The sequence below is a fragment of the Psammomys obesus genome, unplaced genomic scaffold (assembly GCF_907164565.1).
Source record: "Psammomys obesus unplaced genomic scaffold, mPsaObe1.curated_primary_1811, whole genome shotgun sequence".
Classification (NCBI taxonomy): domain Eukaryota; kingdom Metazoa; phylum Chordata; class Mammalia; order Rodentia; family Muridae; genus Psammomys; species Psammomys obesus.
Window position 1 is genome coordinate 8,051,574 of NW_026591918.1, and position 18,996 is coordinate 8,070,569.

The 18,996-nt window shown below is 40.8% G+C and overlaps 1 protein-coding gene across 4 annotated transcripts in view; it reads left to right on the top strand.

Moving 5' to 3' along the window:
• The first annotated feature begins 4,143 nt into the window (after positions 1-4,143).
• Dcp1a (decapping mRNA 1A) overlaps positions 4,144-18,996 on the top strand; it is a 52,256-nt gene continuing 37,403 nt past the window's right edge. For 3 of the 4 annotated variants that reach the window (XM_055612227.1, XM_055612228.1, XM_055612229.1), the window contains exons 1-3: positions 4,161-4,328; positions 6,794-6,834; positions 9,110-9,237. In XM_055612227.1, coding sequence (XP_055468202.1) covers positions 4,194-4,328; positions 6,794-6,834; positions 9,110-9,237 — 304 coding nt within the window. In that variant the 5' untranslated portion in view covers positions 4,161-4,193. Of the gene's footprint in view, positions 4,329-6,793; positions 6,835-9,109; positions 9,238-18,996 lie in introns of all 4 variants that reach the window. The other variant, XM_055612226.1, reaches the window with a different exon arrangement.

Below are 18,996 nucleotides of genomic sequence, written 5' to 3' on the forward strand. Positions count from 1 at the left end.
AATGTTCAAGACCAGGCAAGCCTCAAAATAATAATAACAATAATAACAGGGCTGAAGGGCTGGAGAGATGGCTCAGTGGTTAAGAACACTGTCTGCTCTTCCAAAGGGCCAGGGTTCAACTCCAGCACCCACGTGGCAGTTCATAACTCTCTATAACTCCAGTTCCAGGCTGTCTGACACCCTCACCCCAATGCACATTAAATAAATAAATAAATCATTAAAAAAAATAATAACAGGGCTGAAGAGGTATCTCAATAAAAATCCACACTCATAATGACCTCCATCCTAACCCCAGAGCTCATGTAAAAATGTGAGGTGTGGTGGTACATCTGTTTTCTCGGCTCTCGGGAGGCATATTAAGCCCACTCTCTAGGGCTCACCCACCAGCCAGCTTAGCCTAACTGGTGAGTTTCAGGCTAGCTGGGGCCACACAGCAAGACCTTATCTCAAAAACAAAGCATTTTGTCTATTCCAAAATATGAAAGTTTGTGTAAATGTACCTTTTATTTGCCTGATGTAATTGTATTCACCTTACTGCTGAATAAGCTCAACCTTTATGAACTCAGGATGGCTGGTTCAACTCAGTTGTTCTTGTCTCAAAACTCCTCTCCAAGCTGATTGATTCAAACTGGCTTCTCTCACTTCTGACTGAATTGCTCTGCTTGGCCTCACACTAACTTTGAGAATCTGTTCTAATTTTCTGTCTCCTTCTCATTTTATGGCTTGCCTATCTTCACTTGTGTCTAGTGTGTTCACTCTACAATCTGTCTCTGTAAAAATGGCCAGGTAAAACTTAAAACTGTCTCTGTCTGTCTCTGTCTCTCTGTCTCTCTTTCCTGTATGTTCTTACGAAAGTTGGGCATATCCTATCACCAGCTCATTCTGTCAAGTCTTTGTCACTTTGTCTGCCCCTCAATTAGATATCACTTTCAAACATGGCTGCTTCCTTCTATAAACCAACCTTACCTCCATTGTTTGAGATTAAAGGTGTATACTAAGGGTATGTCTGTATCCCAGCCAGATCACACTTTGATCCAGGGTATGTCTGCATTCCAACCGGATCACATAGACCTAGAAGGTCTTTAGATGCAATCCTTTGCCAGAGCAGCCATGTTGCTGAATTAAAATTCCTGTACAAGTTTGGTCTAGCCTTGCTTACTCGAAAATAGTGGATTAAAAGGTGTTGCATTTTCTCGGAGAGTCAAGAATAAGCATCTGTTTACTCCAGACAGTGAACAAACAACAGACTAAAGAAATGGTGGTCCCCACCCCCCAGGTCTAATTTGCTTACTTTCAGGTGCATGGATGAGGAATTATCCAAGAGTTCCTCCCTTGGGATTTTGCCAGGCCTCCCAGGTGGTCTCTTGTGACCTCCCTTCCCTCTAAGGGAGTGTTTAGTGACCCCAGTCTTGTGACAGTCTCATAGGTGATCACAACTGCTCTGATTTTAAGACAGCAACAGTTCAATTGTGCATGGGGGGATAGTCCCATAATATCTTGGATTATTTTAGAAAAAAATCTACATAAGGAAAAGAAACCTAAAGGCAATATCAGGTGTGTCTCTGGGTTTAGCACCTAATTTAAAAGGGATGGAGAAATGGCTACACTGTTAAGAGTACTTGCTGCTCTGTAATAGAGCACCAGACTTTAGCAGACCCCCAGACCTTAGCACAACTGACTCCATGATGGAAGTACTATTCAGGCTGTAACTCAGCACATAGACAGCAACACCTGCCAAAACTAAAACAAAGGTCTAATTCATTAAAGTCCAGATAGTTCTGGGAAAGACTCAAGATGTATTAACCCTGCTACTTATCTTCTGTAGTTCCGCTTCTGGCTGGCTGTTCTTGTTAACTGAAGTATATCAATCCAGAACATGTTGTTTGTAAATAAAAGCTCACCCTGAGAAAGACTCAGTGGTACCCTGGGATCCTAAATGCCGGTGTAGTTGTCAGCCAGCTAATAAAGACCTTTTATTGGCTTGGACCCATGTCTGAGCATGGGTACCTCACAACAGCTCAACCGCGAGGAACTGAGTCCAGATCCCAGAACCCAGGTCCAGAGGCTCGCAATGCTTATCAGCTCCAAAGGGCTCAGCCCCTCTTGTGGCCTGTATGGGTGCCCTTGCACACACATGTTGGCATGAGCTTATACCAGCACACATACACATCCATAAATGAAATGTTTAAATAACATCGAAATTAGCATACAGAGGGAACTGACGGTACAGAAAGTAATGAGGCTCCTGCCTTCCACCAGCAAGTGAAAGGCAGCCCAGATGTGGAGCAAAGGATCCCAAGATTCTGATACCAGAATCCCCCTGACTACTGGGAAACTTTGAGCAACTGTTTTTTTCCCCTTGAGTCTGAATTAAATCATCGGTTAAATGGTAGGTTCCCACCTCACCACTGGGCTGTGAAGCAAGCCTCCGCCCTTACTTTACTTTCCCGAGGAACACCTACTCATCCAAAGCACAAGTTCAAACCTCCCTTCCTCCTTTGAAGCCGTCCTACCTGTAGTAAACCTCAAAAGTCAGCTCAAAACATCCCAAGACCATGTTCTCAGCACAAAGAAGATTTATTTGCCCCAGAGGGACAGAGGGCAGGGATAACAGACAAAGACCAGAGACAGAAGAAGGCAAGGTTCGGGGAAAAAAAGGAGGGGAGGAAAGGAGTAAGGGAGATAGGTAGTATTTGACTCTCTGGATAAAGAGGAGACAGACATGGCCCATGGGTAAACGACAGTTATAAAGGTAAAATGGCAAACCCCGTGTTAGGATGAGAGGTTTAATTTTAGTAGAACATGTTAGTTAGGTGAGCCAAAGGAGGCTTTTGGTTGCTGGACTTCAATATTTTGATAGCTGGACCTTGGTAGTCAACCTCAGGAGGAAGAAGTGGCAAAATAGGGAATAGATAGCTTTAGAGATGTAATCTAATGATGGGGTTTTTGTTGTTGTTGTTGTTTTGTTTTGTTTTAGCAAGGCAGAGGGAATCGGGGAGAAGGGGGAGGCCTGACGGAGCCATGCTCACCATTCTGAACTGGTTAGAGTCTCTTCACTCCCTTTTCTGGCTCAGCTGGAATTAAGAGCTCCGCCCTCTGGAAGTCAAAGAGGATCGTCCAGCGTGGGGTTATTTGTTTGCTTTCAGTTTCTCCAGAGCCAAAATAGAGCTGGAAGCTCGGAACTGGGAACTACTAAGTTCAATAAATGTGTACACGGGGTAAGGGTGAATGAGTAACAGGTTGCTTTCCCTGCTTTTGTACTTGCTTCACACGTGATTCTGTAAAGAATGTAAAGTTTGTCCTTCCATTGGTAAATGATCTTGGGATGCAAAACCATAAACGATACAAATGTGTTGTGGTATTTTGATGAAAGTGTAGTTTGTTCTGTCAAAAATGTTCATTTGCGCCGAGGTGTCTTCAAAAAAAGAAAAAGAAAAAAAGAAAAACGTTGGCTTGTAAAGCAACTCGGTGAAAATAGGCTGGCCATTTTGTTTTACTTTGGAGTAGTACCTGACCCCTTAAGATATCCAATAAATGTTTGCTTTTTCTTTTAAGTGATATACTTATCATTTTAAATAATGGGAGTCTTTATAGAACAAAGGAAATATCTGGAACCCAGATGAGGAAAAAGTCGAGCGAAGGACAGACCGAGTACTGTGTAGTTAGTTCTAAGCAGGCCAGCTTGGCTACTTTGAAACATTCCTTTCAAAAAAATCACCCAAGTGTTAACAGTAAAGCTGCAGTCTGAGGTCAGAGGTAGCAATCGCCTGTTCTGAGTTTTCTGAACGGTCCAAGGAGACCTTTTTTCCAGAGCAGCATTTAGATTCTGCGCCGGAACACGACACGGGTACCATGCTGGGGTCGGGCCCCACTGGCAGGAGCCGGAGCGCTCGAGGACGGGGCTCAGATCCTGCCGGAGGACAGGATCCGTACTAACTAGCTAACTCCTCGCCTCCCTCCGCCGCGCAGGTACGGACGCCAGCTCCTTCCGGCAGATGCGGCCCTAAGGAGACCGGAACCAGGCTCCCAGGGCGAGCGAGCGGCGGAGCAGTATAGCTGAAGTACCACCCTCCGCAAGGCCCGGCGGATTGGCGGAAGTGGAAGTCTGACTGAGCTGGGGGAACTTTGCCTGGATGGCACTTTCCTGTTCGCGAGTCCGCCCCCGCCAGAGGGGCTCGGCTCCGGGATCCAAGATGGAGTCGTTGAGTCGAGCTGGGCAAGAGATGAGTCTGGCGGCCTTGAAACAACACGACCCCTATATCACCAGCATCGCAGACCTCACGGGCCAGGTCGCTCTGTACACTTTCTGCCCCAAAGCCAACCAGTGGGTGAGTGAGGCCCAGCCACGGCAGATGCCAGCCTGGCCGCTGCCGCCTCTTAAAGGGGCCGCGCAGGCAGCTTAGGATTGGGGGTGGGGGAAGTGAAGCAGGAGACTAGGACCGCTAAGGCAAGGCCAGAATCTCTTGTAAAGCCTGGGCCAGAGCCAAAGGGGTGACGGGGGTGAACGGGATTGGAGGAAAGAAGCAGAAGAAGTAGACTAGAGACACAGCAGGGAAATCAGAGGGAGGGGAGGAATGAGGAAGGATCAGTCCTTTGGGGTCGGTTCTGGGGACTTGAGTGATTTACCTTCTTTACAGGTTGCATTGGCAGGATATGAAACAAGTTAATTTTTTTAAGTGACTGAAAACCTGTGTTTGAGACTTTGAGGACTATTAGGTAAATTACACGTACTTAATTACAAATCCACCCCCTCTCCCGCAGTCGACCTAAATGAGATTATTTAGATTTGAAGCTTTAAAATGAGTTTCAAGAGTTAGTCCAGCTTTAATCGAACTACTCTCTATCTCCGGAGTTTGGGAAAAATTTCAAGGAAGTTAGAGACAAGGCTACTACAGTGAGAATTGTATTCCTTTGGAGACCGTTTGCAGGGAATAGAGACCGGTGTTATGACCTTTTTTGGCCCACATCTGAGTTCTTTTTGGAAGATTTTGTGAGTGGCATGGAGTTCCAAAAGTTACATTGCCTAATCACGACTCTGGTTAGCCTCAATTTGAAGCACCTGTAATTGTTTTTGCTTACATGATTTTCATTTTCTTCTGATCGACTCTTCATAATTCATTCAGCTATAAAAAAGCTTCATGCTTTTTTCGTTTTTGTTTTTTTTTAAGTCGGAGCACTACACTTGTGCTTAAAACCCGACTATACTCTGTTACAGCAAATGAAAGAATACTCATGGTTTTATTTCTTGCAGTGCAGAAAATCAAACCCAGGACATCATGGTGCTAGGCAGGCGTTGAACCTCTACCGCTGGGCTGTATTACCAACCCAAGTTACAATTTTTTAATCAAATTTTCAGGTGTTTATTTTAAAAACTTGCCGAGTTTTCCTAAGGCACAGAATGGTTTCTCAGCATGATTCCTAACAAAGTTCTAAAAATAATAACTTGTGTCTGGTAACCACAGAATTTGTTACTCATGAGAATATTCCTAAATTCTTCGGAGATGAAACAAAGTATCTTACAAGAAAATTTCCTGAGGGATGTGGGTTTAGCTTAGTGGGGCACAGCTGTGCATCAGAAGCCCCAGGCCCTGAGTTCAAAATCCTAGTATCAGTTTAAGGAAGAAAGTTTCCATTCTTTTTCTGTAAACTTTGATAGACTGTTAAAGTTTGTTTGTTGTTTTGTTTTAAGTTGCAATACACAATACCTTGACTGGAACATTAAGATACCTAGTTGAAAGGTTTAACTTTTACAAAATTAAAGCTGGATCTAGAAAGACAGCTGAGTAGCAGCTAACTTGCTGCTCTTCCAGAGGTCCTGGTTCAATTTTCAGCAGCCACATGATGGCTCATATCCATCTGTAAACAACAATTCCAAAGGATCCAATGCCCTTTGCTGCCCTCAATGAGCTCCAGTCACACATACGTTACACAGACTTAAGTGCTGACAAAACATACATGCACATTTTCTTAATTAAAGAAAAAAAACTTAATACTAAAAATAAAAAATACAGCTAATTTTGTGTGTGTGGGTCTTTTATTGTTGCTTTGGGGGTTTTGGTCTTAATTTTCCTTACTGGTTAAAATAAAAAAGCGCTACAGACGTAGACATTGTTGATTGGACATTGCATACACACTTGCCCAAACACCTATAGGATTAAATGGATACACAGTTTTTGTTGTCGTTTTGTTTTAAGTCACTTGCTTTACCTGTTGAGAAGTCATTCATTTGAGCTGGGTATGGTTGTGCACACCTTTAATCCCAGCACTATGAGCAGCAAGGCAAGTGGATGGCCATGAGTTCAAGGCCAGCCTGATCAACAAAGTGAGTCCAGGACAGCCAAGGCTACACAGAAACCCTGTCTCAAAAACCCTTTCCCCAAAAAAAAAAAAAAAAAAAAAAAAAAAAGTGATTAATTTGGAGGCGTAGGAGATAGCTCAGTGGATGAAGGGGCCCAAGCATGAAAACCTGAGGTGCCCCACATAAAAAGCTGGATGTAGTTGCCTGCACTTATGATACAGCACTGGGGCTCACTGACCAGCAAGCCTAGCTTAATCACCCTGCTTCTGGCCGGTGAGACCCCCTAATTCAAAAGAAGAGGGAATGTCACCTGATGTTGCCTGCTGGCCTCTACACAGTTAAATACAAACCCCTGTATGCATTCATACAACACGCACAAACACAATTGATTTCACAATAAATAAAACAAGTTGGCCTTAAAGCATTTATTCTCCACTGACACCATTTGGCTTTGTATTATTAGTGGAAAACTAATAGAATTATTGTCTGTTACAGGAGAAGACTGATATAGAAGGGACCCTATTTGTATATCGCAGGTGAGTTTTTTAAGCCTGTTTCTATTTCACTTGAATAGTGAGCAGTGTAATATGGTCCATTTCTATTGCATACTTGTCTTTGAAACCTTCCTGTTGATCTTCCAGTTTCATCCATTCAAGCTGTGCAGTCCTAGATGCTTCTCTTCTCACAGCCTGGCAAAATTGTCTCAGAATAGAAAGCCTTTTCTAATTAATGCATCCCAAAGATATGCATGCCCAACTATCCCATGGTAAAAGAATACATACATATGAATGTCTGTGAAGGCTGGGCATAGTGGCACAGGCCTATAGTCCCAGCACTTGGGGAGGCAGAGACAGGAGGATCTCTGTGAGTTCAAGGCGAGCCTAGTCTTCAAAGCAAGTCCAGGACAGCCAAGGCTACACAGAGAAACCCTATCTCAAAAAAGAAAAAAGAAAAAAAGAATGTTTGTAAATCAGTACAATACACTAACTGTAAAGTACCTGAGACATCAGTCTTACTGGTCTACAGTTTCTAATGACAATTTGTCTTCTGTGACTGGTTCTTTTTTCCACTTCTTTCCCAAAGTTCTGGGTTATTCAGAATTCATATGTGTTTTACTTTAAGCTTCTCTGAAATTTTGCAGTGTTTACAACTTTACCTTGTTTGGCAACCTAGGGGCCTGAAGGGTAGCCCACACTTTCTGACAGTCATAGGACACTTGTGTTCCTAGGTGCCTGTAGGCCCTGTACTTAGAGGCAAGCCCCTGCCCTTGTTTTCTAGAACTTACAGTGGTAACAAGATTTCTGGTTCTTTTTGTATTGTTTTTTGGACAGCCTTCTTCCACTAATTTAGTGCTATTTAATGCTATTCTAAGTGTTAGTGCAGAGCTCATCTTTTCCTTTAAATGAAAGTATTTTGATGTTTATATGCCAAGCTTTTTTCTTTGACACTGTTTTCTGCTTGATTTCCTACTCTAAAAAAAGGTCTAACTCTGACCCCTTCATTAGCAATATGATCTCTAAGAACCCTCGCTATTATTAGAATAGTAGTGTCTGTAAATGTGGGGACAGTCACAGGTCTAATTGTTAAAGAATAAGACAGATCTGTTAGTGGTAGGAAATGTGAAATTTGGTATCCTAACTTTATTTAATAAAATTCATAGACTTATCTAGTGTTGGTTCTAAGAAAGGGAGGCTTAAGAGCCTCTGTTTGGGAACTTAAGAACATTTATATGACTTGGATAAAAGTAGACTAGAATGTCATATGATTACTTTGCAGGAATCAAAAAAGAAAACTGCATTCAGAGTTTTTAATTTGTGTGACTTTGGGCATGAGCTTTAATTGTGCTAAGCTTGTTTCTTAATCTGTAGAATAGAATTTCATTTACTTCCCATGATGTCACAGAAACAAATGGAACTATGAAGTGTAGGTTGAGGAGTGTTCAGAGGATTGTGTGTTGAATCCCCTTGGTAAGGAAACTAAGAGCATTCTTACTATAGACGTCAATTCCATCTAACTCAAGAAAAACACACAGGGACCTAGTTAATGAAAACTTAATTGCTGTAATAAGTGACAGTCATGGATAGACTTGTACCATAATAAAAAAGAAAAGAATGGTGCACACAGCCTGGTGGTGGTGGTGTACACCTTTAATCCCAGCACTTGGGAGGCAGGCACAGGCATATAGAGCTCTGTCTCGAGAAACAAAAAGGAAAAAAATGTTATTTCTTCCAGCATTTATTTATTATATGCTTACATCAATCTTGGCATACATGTATGAAGAAAAAGAAAAGGCAAAAATCCTCAATTTCACAGAGCTTACATTCTAGTAGTGGGAGAAAGAGGTTAATTAGAGAAACAGTAGGTAGATATTGAGGTGAGAAGGTGGCATCTGAGCAAATACTTGGTGGAGATGAGATGGTGCTGATTTGGTTGCAGTAATTCAGACAGAGGGCATTAGATAGAAGCACACCTGAACAACACAGGAGATGAGGTAGGGTAGGAACCTTGGTGCTTTCGGCTTTTACGGTAAGGAAATGAATCCGTATGAAGACATAGAAGCAGAAGAGGGAAATGGGTGACTTTTTTTTTTTTCCCTAAGAGTTGAGGCTTAAACCCAGGACTTTGCTCATGCTAGGCAAACACTCTAACTCTACCTCTGAGCTATATCCCCAGCCTTGTATTTTTGTTTATGGCTTTCAAATATTAATCGTGTCATGTGATGTGGTAATGTAAGGGTTTCTTTTTAATGAGAATAAAGTAGTAGATAACATTTCTGCAAATTAAAAGGTGTTCCCTTTCTTTAAATCTAAGGTCAGCTTCGCCTTACCATGGTTTTACCATTGTCAACCGACTAAACATGCATAATCTGGTTGAACCAGTGAATAAAGATTTGGAATTTCAGCTCCATGAACCATTTCTTCTGTATAGAAATGCAAGCTGTAAGTATACTATTTACATTTAACAGAGTGACTTTTGTTTCAGGACGTTGGATTTTGGAGTTTCAAATTATACAAAATATGGCCTAAACTCTTGGTAAAACACAAACCCTTTTTATGTATTAATCTGTGAATATGACTGTATGTGTGTGCGTGTACACACGTTGCCCATTTGTGGAGGGCAGAGGACAGCTTGCAGGAGTTCTCTCCTTACACCATGTGTGTTCCAGGTATGGAGCTCAGGTTATCAGTCTCAGTAGCAAGGCCCTTCACCCACTGCGCATCTCACCAGCCCAAAAAAGACCTTTGCAAGTAACTAACAGGTTATGTTAGTTAACCATACTGTCTAGCCCAATTGTTAGCATTATATTTGTTTCTGTTGTGAAATATTTCATCCTTTGTTTTGTCTGTAGCACTGAATTCTTGTCTGCTCGTGTCCCTGAGCAACAGACCTCAGTCTGGCTGACACAAAATGGAAGCAGATACTCATGCTTTCCACAGAGAAGGTGCTCTGCCATGAGTGGTGACACTTTTCAGCCTAATAGTTTAACAGAGTGTCTAGTAGGTACCAACACTGTGCCAAAAGCTGCTGTGCTTCAATGATAGTAACCAACCTGTGTGGGATACACAGGTAGTTGCAAGATTCAAAGGTGTCTGACATACATTTAGCTGCAGAGTTCCTGGCCCAAGGTCTCATCAGGCATTTCTACAGATTCTAATAGTGATTGAATTCAGTTGGCAAAGCTCAGAGTAGCCCTTTCAAGAAAGTAGAGAATAGATGTGCCTCACCTCACAGTGGAATTACAGCTGATAAAGCTGTCTTGAGGTGAAAGTTTGTTAAAATACTTACGCTACCAAATATCATAGCTTAGCAACACAGTGTACTGCAGAGTTTTGGTTGTTCCCTATGACGGTCACATGGGAGTGGGAGCTGTGACTGGTTGTTGCCGTACAGCACTGAGTGTCCCACTGTGTTATTCTTGCCCCAAGGAAGTGTAAAGTCCAAACTATGGGGTTTCTCAGTACATAGTATTTTGACAACATTTTGTCGGCAAAAAATCTTAAGTCAGATTATCATTAAGTATGGGACCATCTGGACAAAAAAGTATGGTTAAAGGATGAGGCTATAGCTTAGTGTAGAATACTTAGCATTCATAGGCTTTGGGTTAGTTCTCCAGCAACACACACAGTGTACATTGGGTAGTATGGGTGTTAGAAGCGCGATTGAGGACAGAGGGGCAGTGTGGTGTTAACCCAGTAGAGATATCAAAACAGAGTGATGATTTAGAAAGCTGAAAGCCTTCGCTGTCCTGGACTCGGCTTTGTAGACCACTCTGGCTGTGAACTCACAGAGATCCACCTGCTTCTGCCTCCCCTAGTGCTGGGATTAAAGACATGTACCACTGCCACCCAGCATTTCTTGCTTATATTTAAGTATCTAAGTAAAATAGAATCTATCCTAAAAAGAACTATTTATCAAGTAATTAACCTCTCAGATTTTAAACCCTACAGACATTTTAGAGACACCTTTTGAGGCAGGAGTGGTAGCATACACTCACAATCCCAGCACTCTAGAGGATGGGAAGCCTATGCTATAAGCTCCTGTCTCAAATATCAAACAAAAAAGGCATGTTTAATACCTGTAAGTTCAGGAGTTATGTGAACTAGGAAGAATGGAATGTTGCAAATGGCTGGTTATGTTAAATTTACACTGAGGGAAAAGTCTTCAAAAGAACTTAATAAATTTTTTAAATAATTTTATTTTTATGTACATTGGTGTTCTGCCTGCATGTATGTCTGTATGAGGGTGTTATATCCCTTGGCACCGAAGTTACAGACAGTTTCAAGTTGCGAAGTAGGTGCTGGGAATTGCACCCAAGTCTTCCAGAAGAGAAGCCAGTGCTCTTAACCACTGAGCCATCTTAACTAAATTTTTGAGATAAACTCAGATTAATTCTGCTTTTTCCTGTTTTGACAGTTCTGTATTGCTCCTCCTAGTCATTAGGGAAAATCAAGAGCCTGATGCACCTGGTTACCATGTAATCTAAGCCTGAGTCTGTCAAGTTAGAGTCCTGTAAAACTGACTTCTACCATGCATGCCGGAGAGCACACATTTATTCCTAGCACTCAGGAGGCAGAGGGGTTGGGTCTCTATTCAAAGCCAACCTGATCCACACAGGCCAGCCAAAGCTACATATTGAGACTCTGTCTTTATAACCGAACCAATAAACTTATCTGAGTGTGAGTTATCTGGGAAGTGATTCTCAAGTATATGTGCAGAACAAATAATGGGAGATTGATAAGCAAACAAACTATTCTCTGGTTTTATTATGTGAAAACTTAGCTATCTAGACTGTAAATTAACATAAAATTGTCAGTTTTGTGTAAGTTTAACTCATTACAGTATCATAGATCAATAGATCTTAATCATCAGGAGAATTTGTAACATGGAGATACTCTTGAGAAAAGTGGACTATGCTTTTTAAAAGTGTAGAAACAAAGATTTCCTTGCTTGAACAGAGGACTCATTTATCCTGGTCATCCCACTGGGGCCAGCATAGGGTGACATAGGGTCTTGGGATTCTCCTGAGTGTGCATTTGTCTCATGAGTTGCAAGCATAGAACATAGCTTTGTCAGAAAGCTATTGAGTTGTTTGGGGATTTGTCCATTAAATAAAATGTTAGGATCTGATTATGCGTATGGGTAATTATACCAGATCCCGTAGCTGTTCTTTCGTCATTCTCCTACGGGAGACACCACCAAGACACTTGGCCCATTTAACTCAAATTAAACCTTTATATCCAGCTCTTTCTCACTCAGTTTAGCATTAATGTGGGGGGAAAAAAAACAAACATTGAACTATAACTTTTTCTAATTCTAAACTATTTTATTTAGTTGATTCATTTATTTTTAGCTCTTCTTTATACAAAATACTTGCTCACCTACTCCATTCCCAACAAAAGGTAAAATGTTAGAGAAGATACTTTCATTGGATTTAGTGAATGGATCCTTGAGAAATACTTTATTTTCATTCTAAGTCTAAGAGACTTTTGGTGGCTACATGGGGCTTTAATTGAACTTCAGTGAAGAGTTGGGGGCTGCAGACTCTGGTTATTGCACAGTGACAGGGTTCCTGTCTCTGTCTCTCTGATTCCAAACTTTAAAAAAGATGAACAAGTGAGATGCTCGATGTTCAGAACCTTGTTCAAGAGTTATGAAGGTAGTAAAAGATGTGGAGTGTAGTACTGCTGCTCTGCAGAGCACTGCTGCAGCAGGGAATCACACAGTTCACATGCTGGAGCATTCTGTCTACTAGAACTCTGCCGTGATGGAAGGCTTCTGTGCCAGCAAAGCCTAGCACTGACCACCCGCCTCAGGACTGACTACTGAGTGCCAGGGAGTGGCTCCTACATGTAAAGAATGCTTTCATATGCTTAACCATTTGAATTTACATATCTTCCTGAATTTACATATCGTCAATTGTGCTTGCCGTATCGAACAATAGAAGTCTAAAGCATGAGTCTGTACTCCAGCATACTTTTTATTGTGTCCTATTTAAACAAGACAGTCACAGCCAGGCGCACACCTGTAATTCCAGCACTCTGGGAGGCAGAGGCAGGTACATCTCTGTGACTTTGAAGTCAGCCTGGTCTACAAAGCGATTCCAGACAGCCAGGGCTACACAGAGAAAATCTTTCTCAAAAAACAAAACAAAACAAAAGACTTATACATAGGAGGCTTTGCTGCCTCCTGTTCAGTCATTCGGTCATTTCTTTTCAAAATGTGTAAGTTATTTCTGCATTCAGAAGCTGCAGAATAAATTCCTAAGAATGACTTTACCATGGTAGTGCTTTCTTAGACTGGAGTTTGGTTTGCAGACAGTTCCAGGCTTTGCTATCTTAAACTTGATCTGCTTTGTCTTCAAAGGGTATGGACAATATAAGGTATTTTGCCAACCACTTAGAAATGTCAACTATATTGGACTTTGTCTCCATATTAGACTCAAACCAAATGATCTTGTTAGTGAAACAACTGTAAATACCTAAGTGTTTGCAAGATTCTCTTACAACCCAGGCTTCTCACAGGAACCACGAGCAAGCTGCTGTTCAGGAAGTTTTCTCTCCATTCTTCTTCCCCCTATTTTTTACAGTGCTGGTTCTCAAACCCAGCACCCTACACATGCTGAGCACATATTCTGCCCCTAAGTTACACTCTCAACCCTCTTTGTTTCTCTTTACAAGTGTGTTAGGAACCATTACCAGACAGCTTAAAATATATGTTTAAAAAATATGATAAAATTAAGACGTATTTAAGGCTACTTTTTATTAAGTAGTTAAATGTTGGCTGAAAGTTGAACCCAGGGCTTTGTACAGTTTAGAAAATTGAACACAGAAAAAAATGAAATAAGGAACAATGGTAAAGAAAAAAGAAAGGGGAAGAAAATGGTGAGGGTCTGGAGAGATGGCTCATCAGTTTAGAGAGCTTGCTACTCTCAAAGAGGACTGGAATTTGGCCCCAATGCCCTCATCAAACAGCTTGTAGCTGCCTTTGACTCCAGCTCCCAGAGGACCTCTGGCCTCTGGGTGATACCATTCACAGACACACAACACACATATAATTAAAAATAATAAAAATCTTTAAGAAAGAACAATGATTAAACAGGCAAACTGAGCCTGGAGAGATGGCTCAGTGGATAAGATCACTGGCTGCTCTTCTGGAGGTCCTGGGTTCAATTCCCAGGAACACATGGTGGCTCACAGCCATCCACAATGGGATCTTCTGCTTGATGGCCCCTTATGTCATTCAGGCATACAAATAGAGCACTTATATACATATAAATATATAAATAAATAAATCTTTTAAAAAAGAAAGCGAGGCAAATTGAGATAGGCGATGGCTGTATAAAACAATGAAATGCCTAGTTCTATTAGAGGTAGTAGACAGAGCTGAGCTATGGAATGTAGCTCAGTGTAGAGTAGCTGCTGTATTGCTTCCTGTGGTCAAGGTCTGCAGGAGATAGAGAAAAGCTGAAGCAAAGGTTTTGAAGAGTGGTCACATAAGACAAGAGCTTTTCACACTGAAAGCATCCCAAGATTGAAAGGAAGCATTGTGATTCACACCCATAATCCAGCACTCTGGGAGGCTCAGGCACAGTGATTGCTACAATTGCCTCAACTACAAAACAAAACCCTGTTTCTAAGGGGAAGAAGGAAGCTAAGTATGGTGGCGCATACCTTTAATCCCAGCATTTAGGAAGCAGTGGAGTCTATGAGTTCAAGGTCAGCCTGTTCTACATAGTGAGTTGCAGGACAGCCAGAGAGCTACACAGAGAGAGACCATGTCTCAAAAATGAATGAATGAATGAATGATGAATGAATGAATGAATATAAAGGGAAAAATGAGTGAGGAGAAACAGGAAGGGGGAGGAAGAAAAGGAGAAAAGAATAAAGGAAAGGAGAGAGATGAAGGTAGCTAGATTGATTGGCTGTAAACTTTTAAGTGAAATTACAAATGATTGATTGTGCTGCTGGGGAATAACTCAGTAGTAAAGCAGTTACCTAGCGTGAACAGAGCTCTGGCTTTGATCACGGGTAGCCACTGCATTTACCCTGTCAAACTAGAAAGAGAAAAGGTAAATAGAAACTCCAAAATAAATGGCAGAATAAAGCAGTAACTAGAACAGATACATGTGGAATTTACATGTGTTGTTGAAAATGGAGACTAGAATGAGATATCAGGCAAATTTTAACCAAGAAAGGTTGATGTGACTATATTAATACATGAATGACCAAAAAAAAAAAAAAATCACAGTAGGTATACAAATATGAACAGTTTTAAACTAGTTTGTACCTAGTATATGTGGAAGTTATGAAGTGAATGTTAAAATTCATGATTATTGCAAGTTTCTTTAAGGTTATGGGATAGTAAAGCTCTCTAGGACAAGCGGTTTGGAAAGAAAAAAAATCTCAATAAGGATGAGAAAGAATAAAAGGGAGAGCAGAAATTAATTGCAGAAAGCAAAAACTGCATTGCAACAAAACAAAACAAAAACCTCATCTCTACGTAACATCAACAATAAAAATAACCAGAAGAGGTATAGTTGGCATGTTTGGAATATATATCCGAAAGTATTTTTTAACATAGTTCTTACAAAGCAGTGAACTTTTTGCCTATGAGTTTAAGACTTAGATGAGAGGGAGTTTCCTAGAAATGTCCCATTTAACAGAAGTGTCCTCAGGCCTAAGCAGATTTGAATGGACAGCACAACATATTGTCTAACGATTTAAAAATCTCTCCATTACATCTAAAACTTCCAGGGGCATGTTCTGTTTGGTAACTGACACTAGGACAGTTCTCTGTGTGGAGACCAGACTCTGAAAAGGCAAGCTCGGAGCAACTCCATTTCTGGTCTATCACCACCATAAACTTGGCTCCTTAGACCGTGCTTCTGTGGTGTGGAAATCTGCTTCATTATCCACTACTCCTTAAGCAACATGCCTCGCTAATACTTCTCCTAGGCCATCTTTTTCTTTTCCCCAATGCCAGGGGTTCCTTGACTGCTGCCCCAGTGGACACCTGAGAGTTACAGTGAAAACCTGGAATCAGTTATTTGATTCATATGCTCACCTATTACTTGAGGATAAAATACCGCCAAGAATATACTGTAGGTTTTGTGTTCTGAGCAACAACCAAAAAAAGAACAAACGAGTAACTATTTTTCCTCCCTACAGCTAGATTGTTTGTAATAACCCAGTTAATTGCAAATATTAAGTTTGTGATACCTTTGAGCTCTGTGGAATCAATTCTGGCATTCAATCATCTTTTATGCCAACTATCTCGTAATGATTTCCTTTGACAAAAACTATCTCAAACTGCTTTTTGCTTTGTTTTTAATTAAACAAAGATGATCACTTAACTCAGATTATGCAAATTCAGTGATGTTTATTAAATAAATCATCTGCCTAGCACCTTACCAGATGTCATGCCATATAAATTTAAAAACTGTTATGTACTTTCAAAGAACTTTGGGGGCTTTCAGGGGGGAGGGCCAGCTTTTTGTTTTTTGTTTTGTTTTTTCTCTTTGGTTTTGGTCCTTGAGTTCTTTTTTTTTTTTTTTTTCTTGGTGAACTTTACTGAAATGTATTTGAGCTTTCAGTGACTTTTAAGTTTGTCTTCCTCCGAAGGCTTAAGATTCTTAATGAAACCAGCAGTGATAGCTCATGTCTGTAATTCCCAGCATTCTAGAGGCTAAAACAGAGGACTGTCCCAGGTTGAAGCCAGCAAGTATCAGTCGAGTAAGGACCATGTAGCAAGACCACCTTTTCCCACCCCTCCCCACACACACGCACTCACCACACATATTCTTACTAAAGTAGTGCTCCTTCATTAAGTCTGGAGCTGTACATGTTCATTCTTAAAAGTTGTAGAAAAGTGCAAAAACTGATGATTTAAGGTCTGTAACTTAAAAGATTTATCAATTGTAAACTTGAAAGATTATTAGCCTTATGGTACTGACAATTTGATCTGCCAAATGTGATGATATTTTGCATGTTTTTCTTAGTAATTTTCAATGACAGTATTTGCCCATTAATTAGAAAAAAATGTAATAGATTTTTCTCTTTTCACTCCTAGCCTTATTCTGTATGGGAGTGGTAGTTTTAACCAAAAGAGCAGTGATTATTTCAAGCACTTTATTAGACTTACAGGTTTTACTGGAAGGAACTCTAAAGAAAACCTTTCAGGTGTCTCCTCACCATGTGAGGGTGGCTTCTGGATGCCGCCTTCCTCATTTTAAGATGTTTTTTTATAAGCCCAAATGAACAAAGTCCTTTTCTGGCTTCCAAGAACACCTGGATGTGTCCCGATTCTCGTCTCACCTGATACTTATAAACAATTACTGATCTGTGGTTTCTATAAGGCGGCCTGGAAATAATTGTATCTAAGATAAAGCCCAATCTGGAATCTATCCAGAGAGTGCTACTGACATACAGCCACAGTCTCTTATGTTACTCTGTAGCCTTCCTAACAACAGTCAATTATCTACAAGTATAGCTGATAGGAAAAATGTAACTGTTTAACTCACCTGAAAAGGCCTGGGAGAAGGCCTCCTTGGTTTCCACTTCACTCACAACTTTGCCTTTATACCGGGTATCAGTCTCTTGGGAGAGAGCGTTTTTAATTAAAATAAGATCACTAGAAAATGTCGGAAGGTTCATTCCCATAGTGTTGAAAATACAGCTGCCAAGTGGAAAGTTTCAGTGAAGAAATGCTGTTGCGCTGCTGTTTCTGTCTTTCTCCTTGTCCTTTCGCAGTTCAAGGGCAAGTCAGAACAATAGAGACAATAGGTAGTTGGTAGCATTTGGAACAGATCTTCAGACTTAAAGCACAGTGCAAGAAGTTTCTTCGCAAGATGAGTTTATAATTTATCAAGTCAAAAAATGTGAGTTCTACCTCCAGACTGGAAAAGGAATTTATAAACAATTAAAAAAAAAAGTCCAGCAATTCATTCTTTGTGATCTCTCAGCTCAGCACAGTGGTGCTTGCAGCCAGAGGAAGGAGGTGGTGTCCAGCCACTGCAGCCCTGAGGCTTGTGTGATTCTGTAATCAGAAAGGAGAAAGGACCTGTGGCCACTGCATTAGCCTGGCCTCCAGAACCAGATAAGGAAAGAGCCTCCTCGCTCTTGCCACAATTATAGATTGAAGACTAAAACACCATGAGAATGTACAGGACTCCAACTGGAAGCTGACTCTGAGGTTGCAAGGTCAGACGCTGTGAAAGTGTATTGCTCTGTCTCCTTGTATTCTGGTAGAGCTGCTACCAGATGCCCTCTTGGTAATTTTTTGAGTCCTTGAACATTTCAGAATATTCAAAAGGATTATTTTTGTTATGATTCACTAACTACTGGCTTTTTCTCCCCTAAGGTATTTTATCAGGTAAAAGCAACTTTTATCTTTGTGTTCCAGTGTTATCTTAGTTGTAAGTTAGATAATTATATTGTTTACTACATTTTTTTGAATTTTTTTCTTTTGAGAAGTTAGAAAACATAGTAACATCTAGATGACAGAAATATGTAAGCATATATATGTGTGTATAGATATATTTGTGTTGTGTTTACGTAAAGAAGTTCATTGCTGCTATAAAAATTGAAGCACAAGATAACTACTAGCCCAAGAACTAAAGCCCCGAGAAGCAAAGACCTAAAACTGAACTCTGCATGTTCCAAGCAGATCTCAGTTACAAAAAAGTCACTTTTTCCAGGCATGGCCAGCTTTTCTTTTTAGTTAAAGAAAACAAGGATAAGCATTTGCTACCAACATACAAAAATTATGTATTTGATACTTAGCACACACCCCTGGATTAGTTGTTGTTTTAAAGTATGGAGACCCACATATTCCTGGTTGGCCTTGAAGTCTCTATGTAACCAAGGATGACTTGAATTAGTGATTCTCCTACCTAACCCTCCCTAGTGTTAGGATTCCAGGCATGCACTACCATGTCCTGTTCATGCAGTATTGGACATGGAGCCCACGGCTGGGTGCATGCTGGACAAGCACTCCACCCGCTGAGCTACGTAGACCAGGTTGGCCCTGAACTCAAAGATACCTGCCTGCCTCTGCCTCCCTGAGTCCTGGGAGTTGCCACCTCTTAAGGTCTCTTATACCGTATAGGCACTTATACTTAAAACTCCAATTTGGATTTGGATGATCTCTTTTGTTGGTTTTTTGTTGTTATTGTTTGTTTTTTTTTTTTTGGTTCTGTT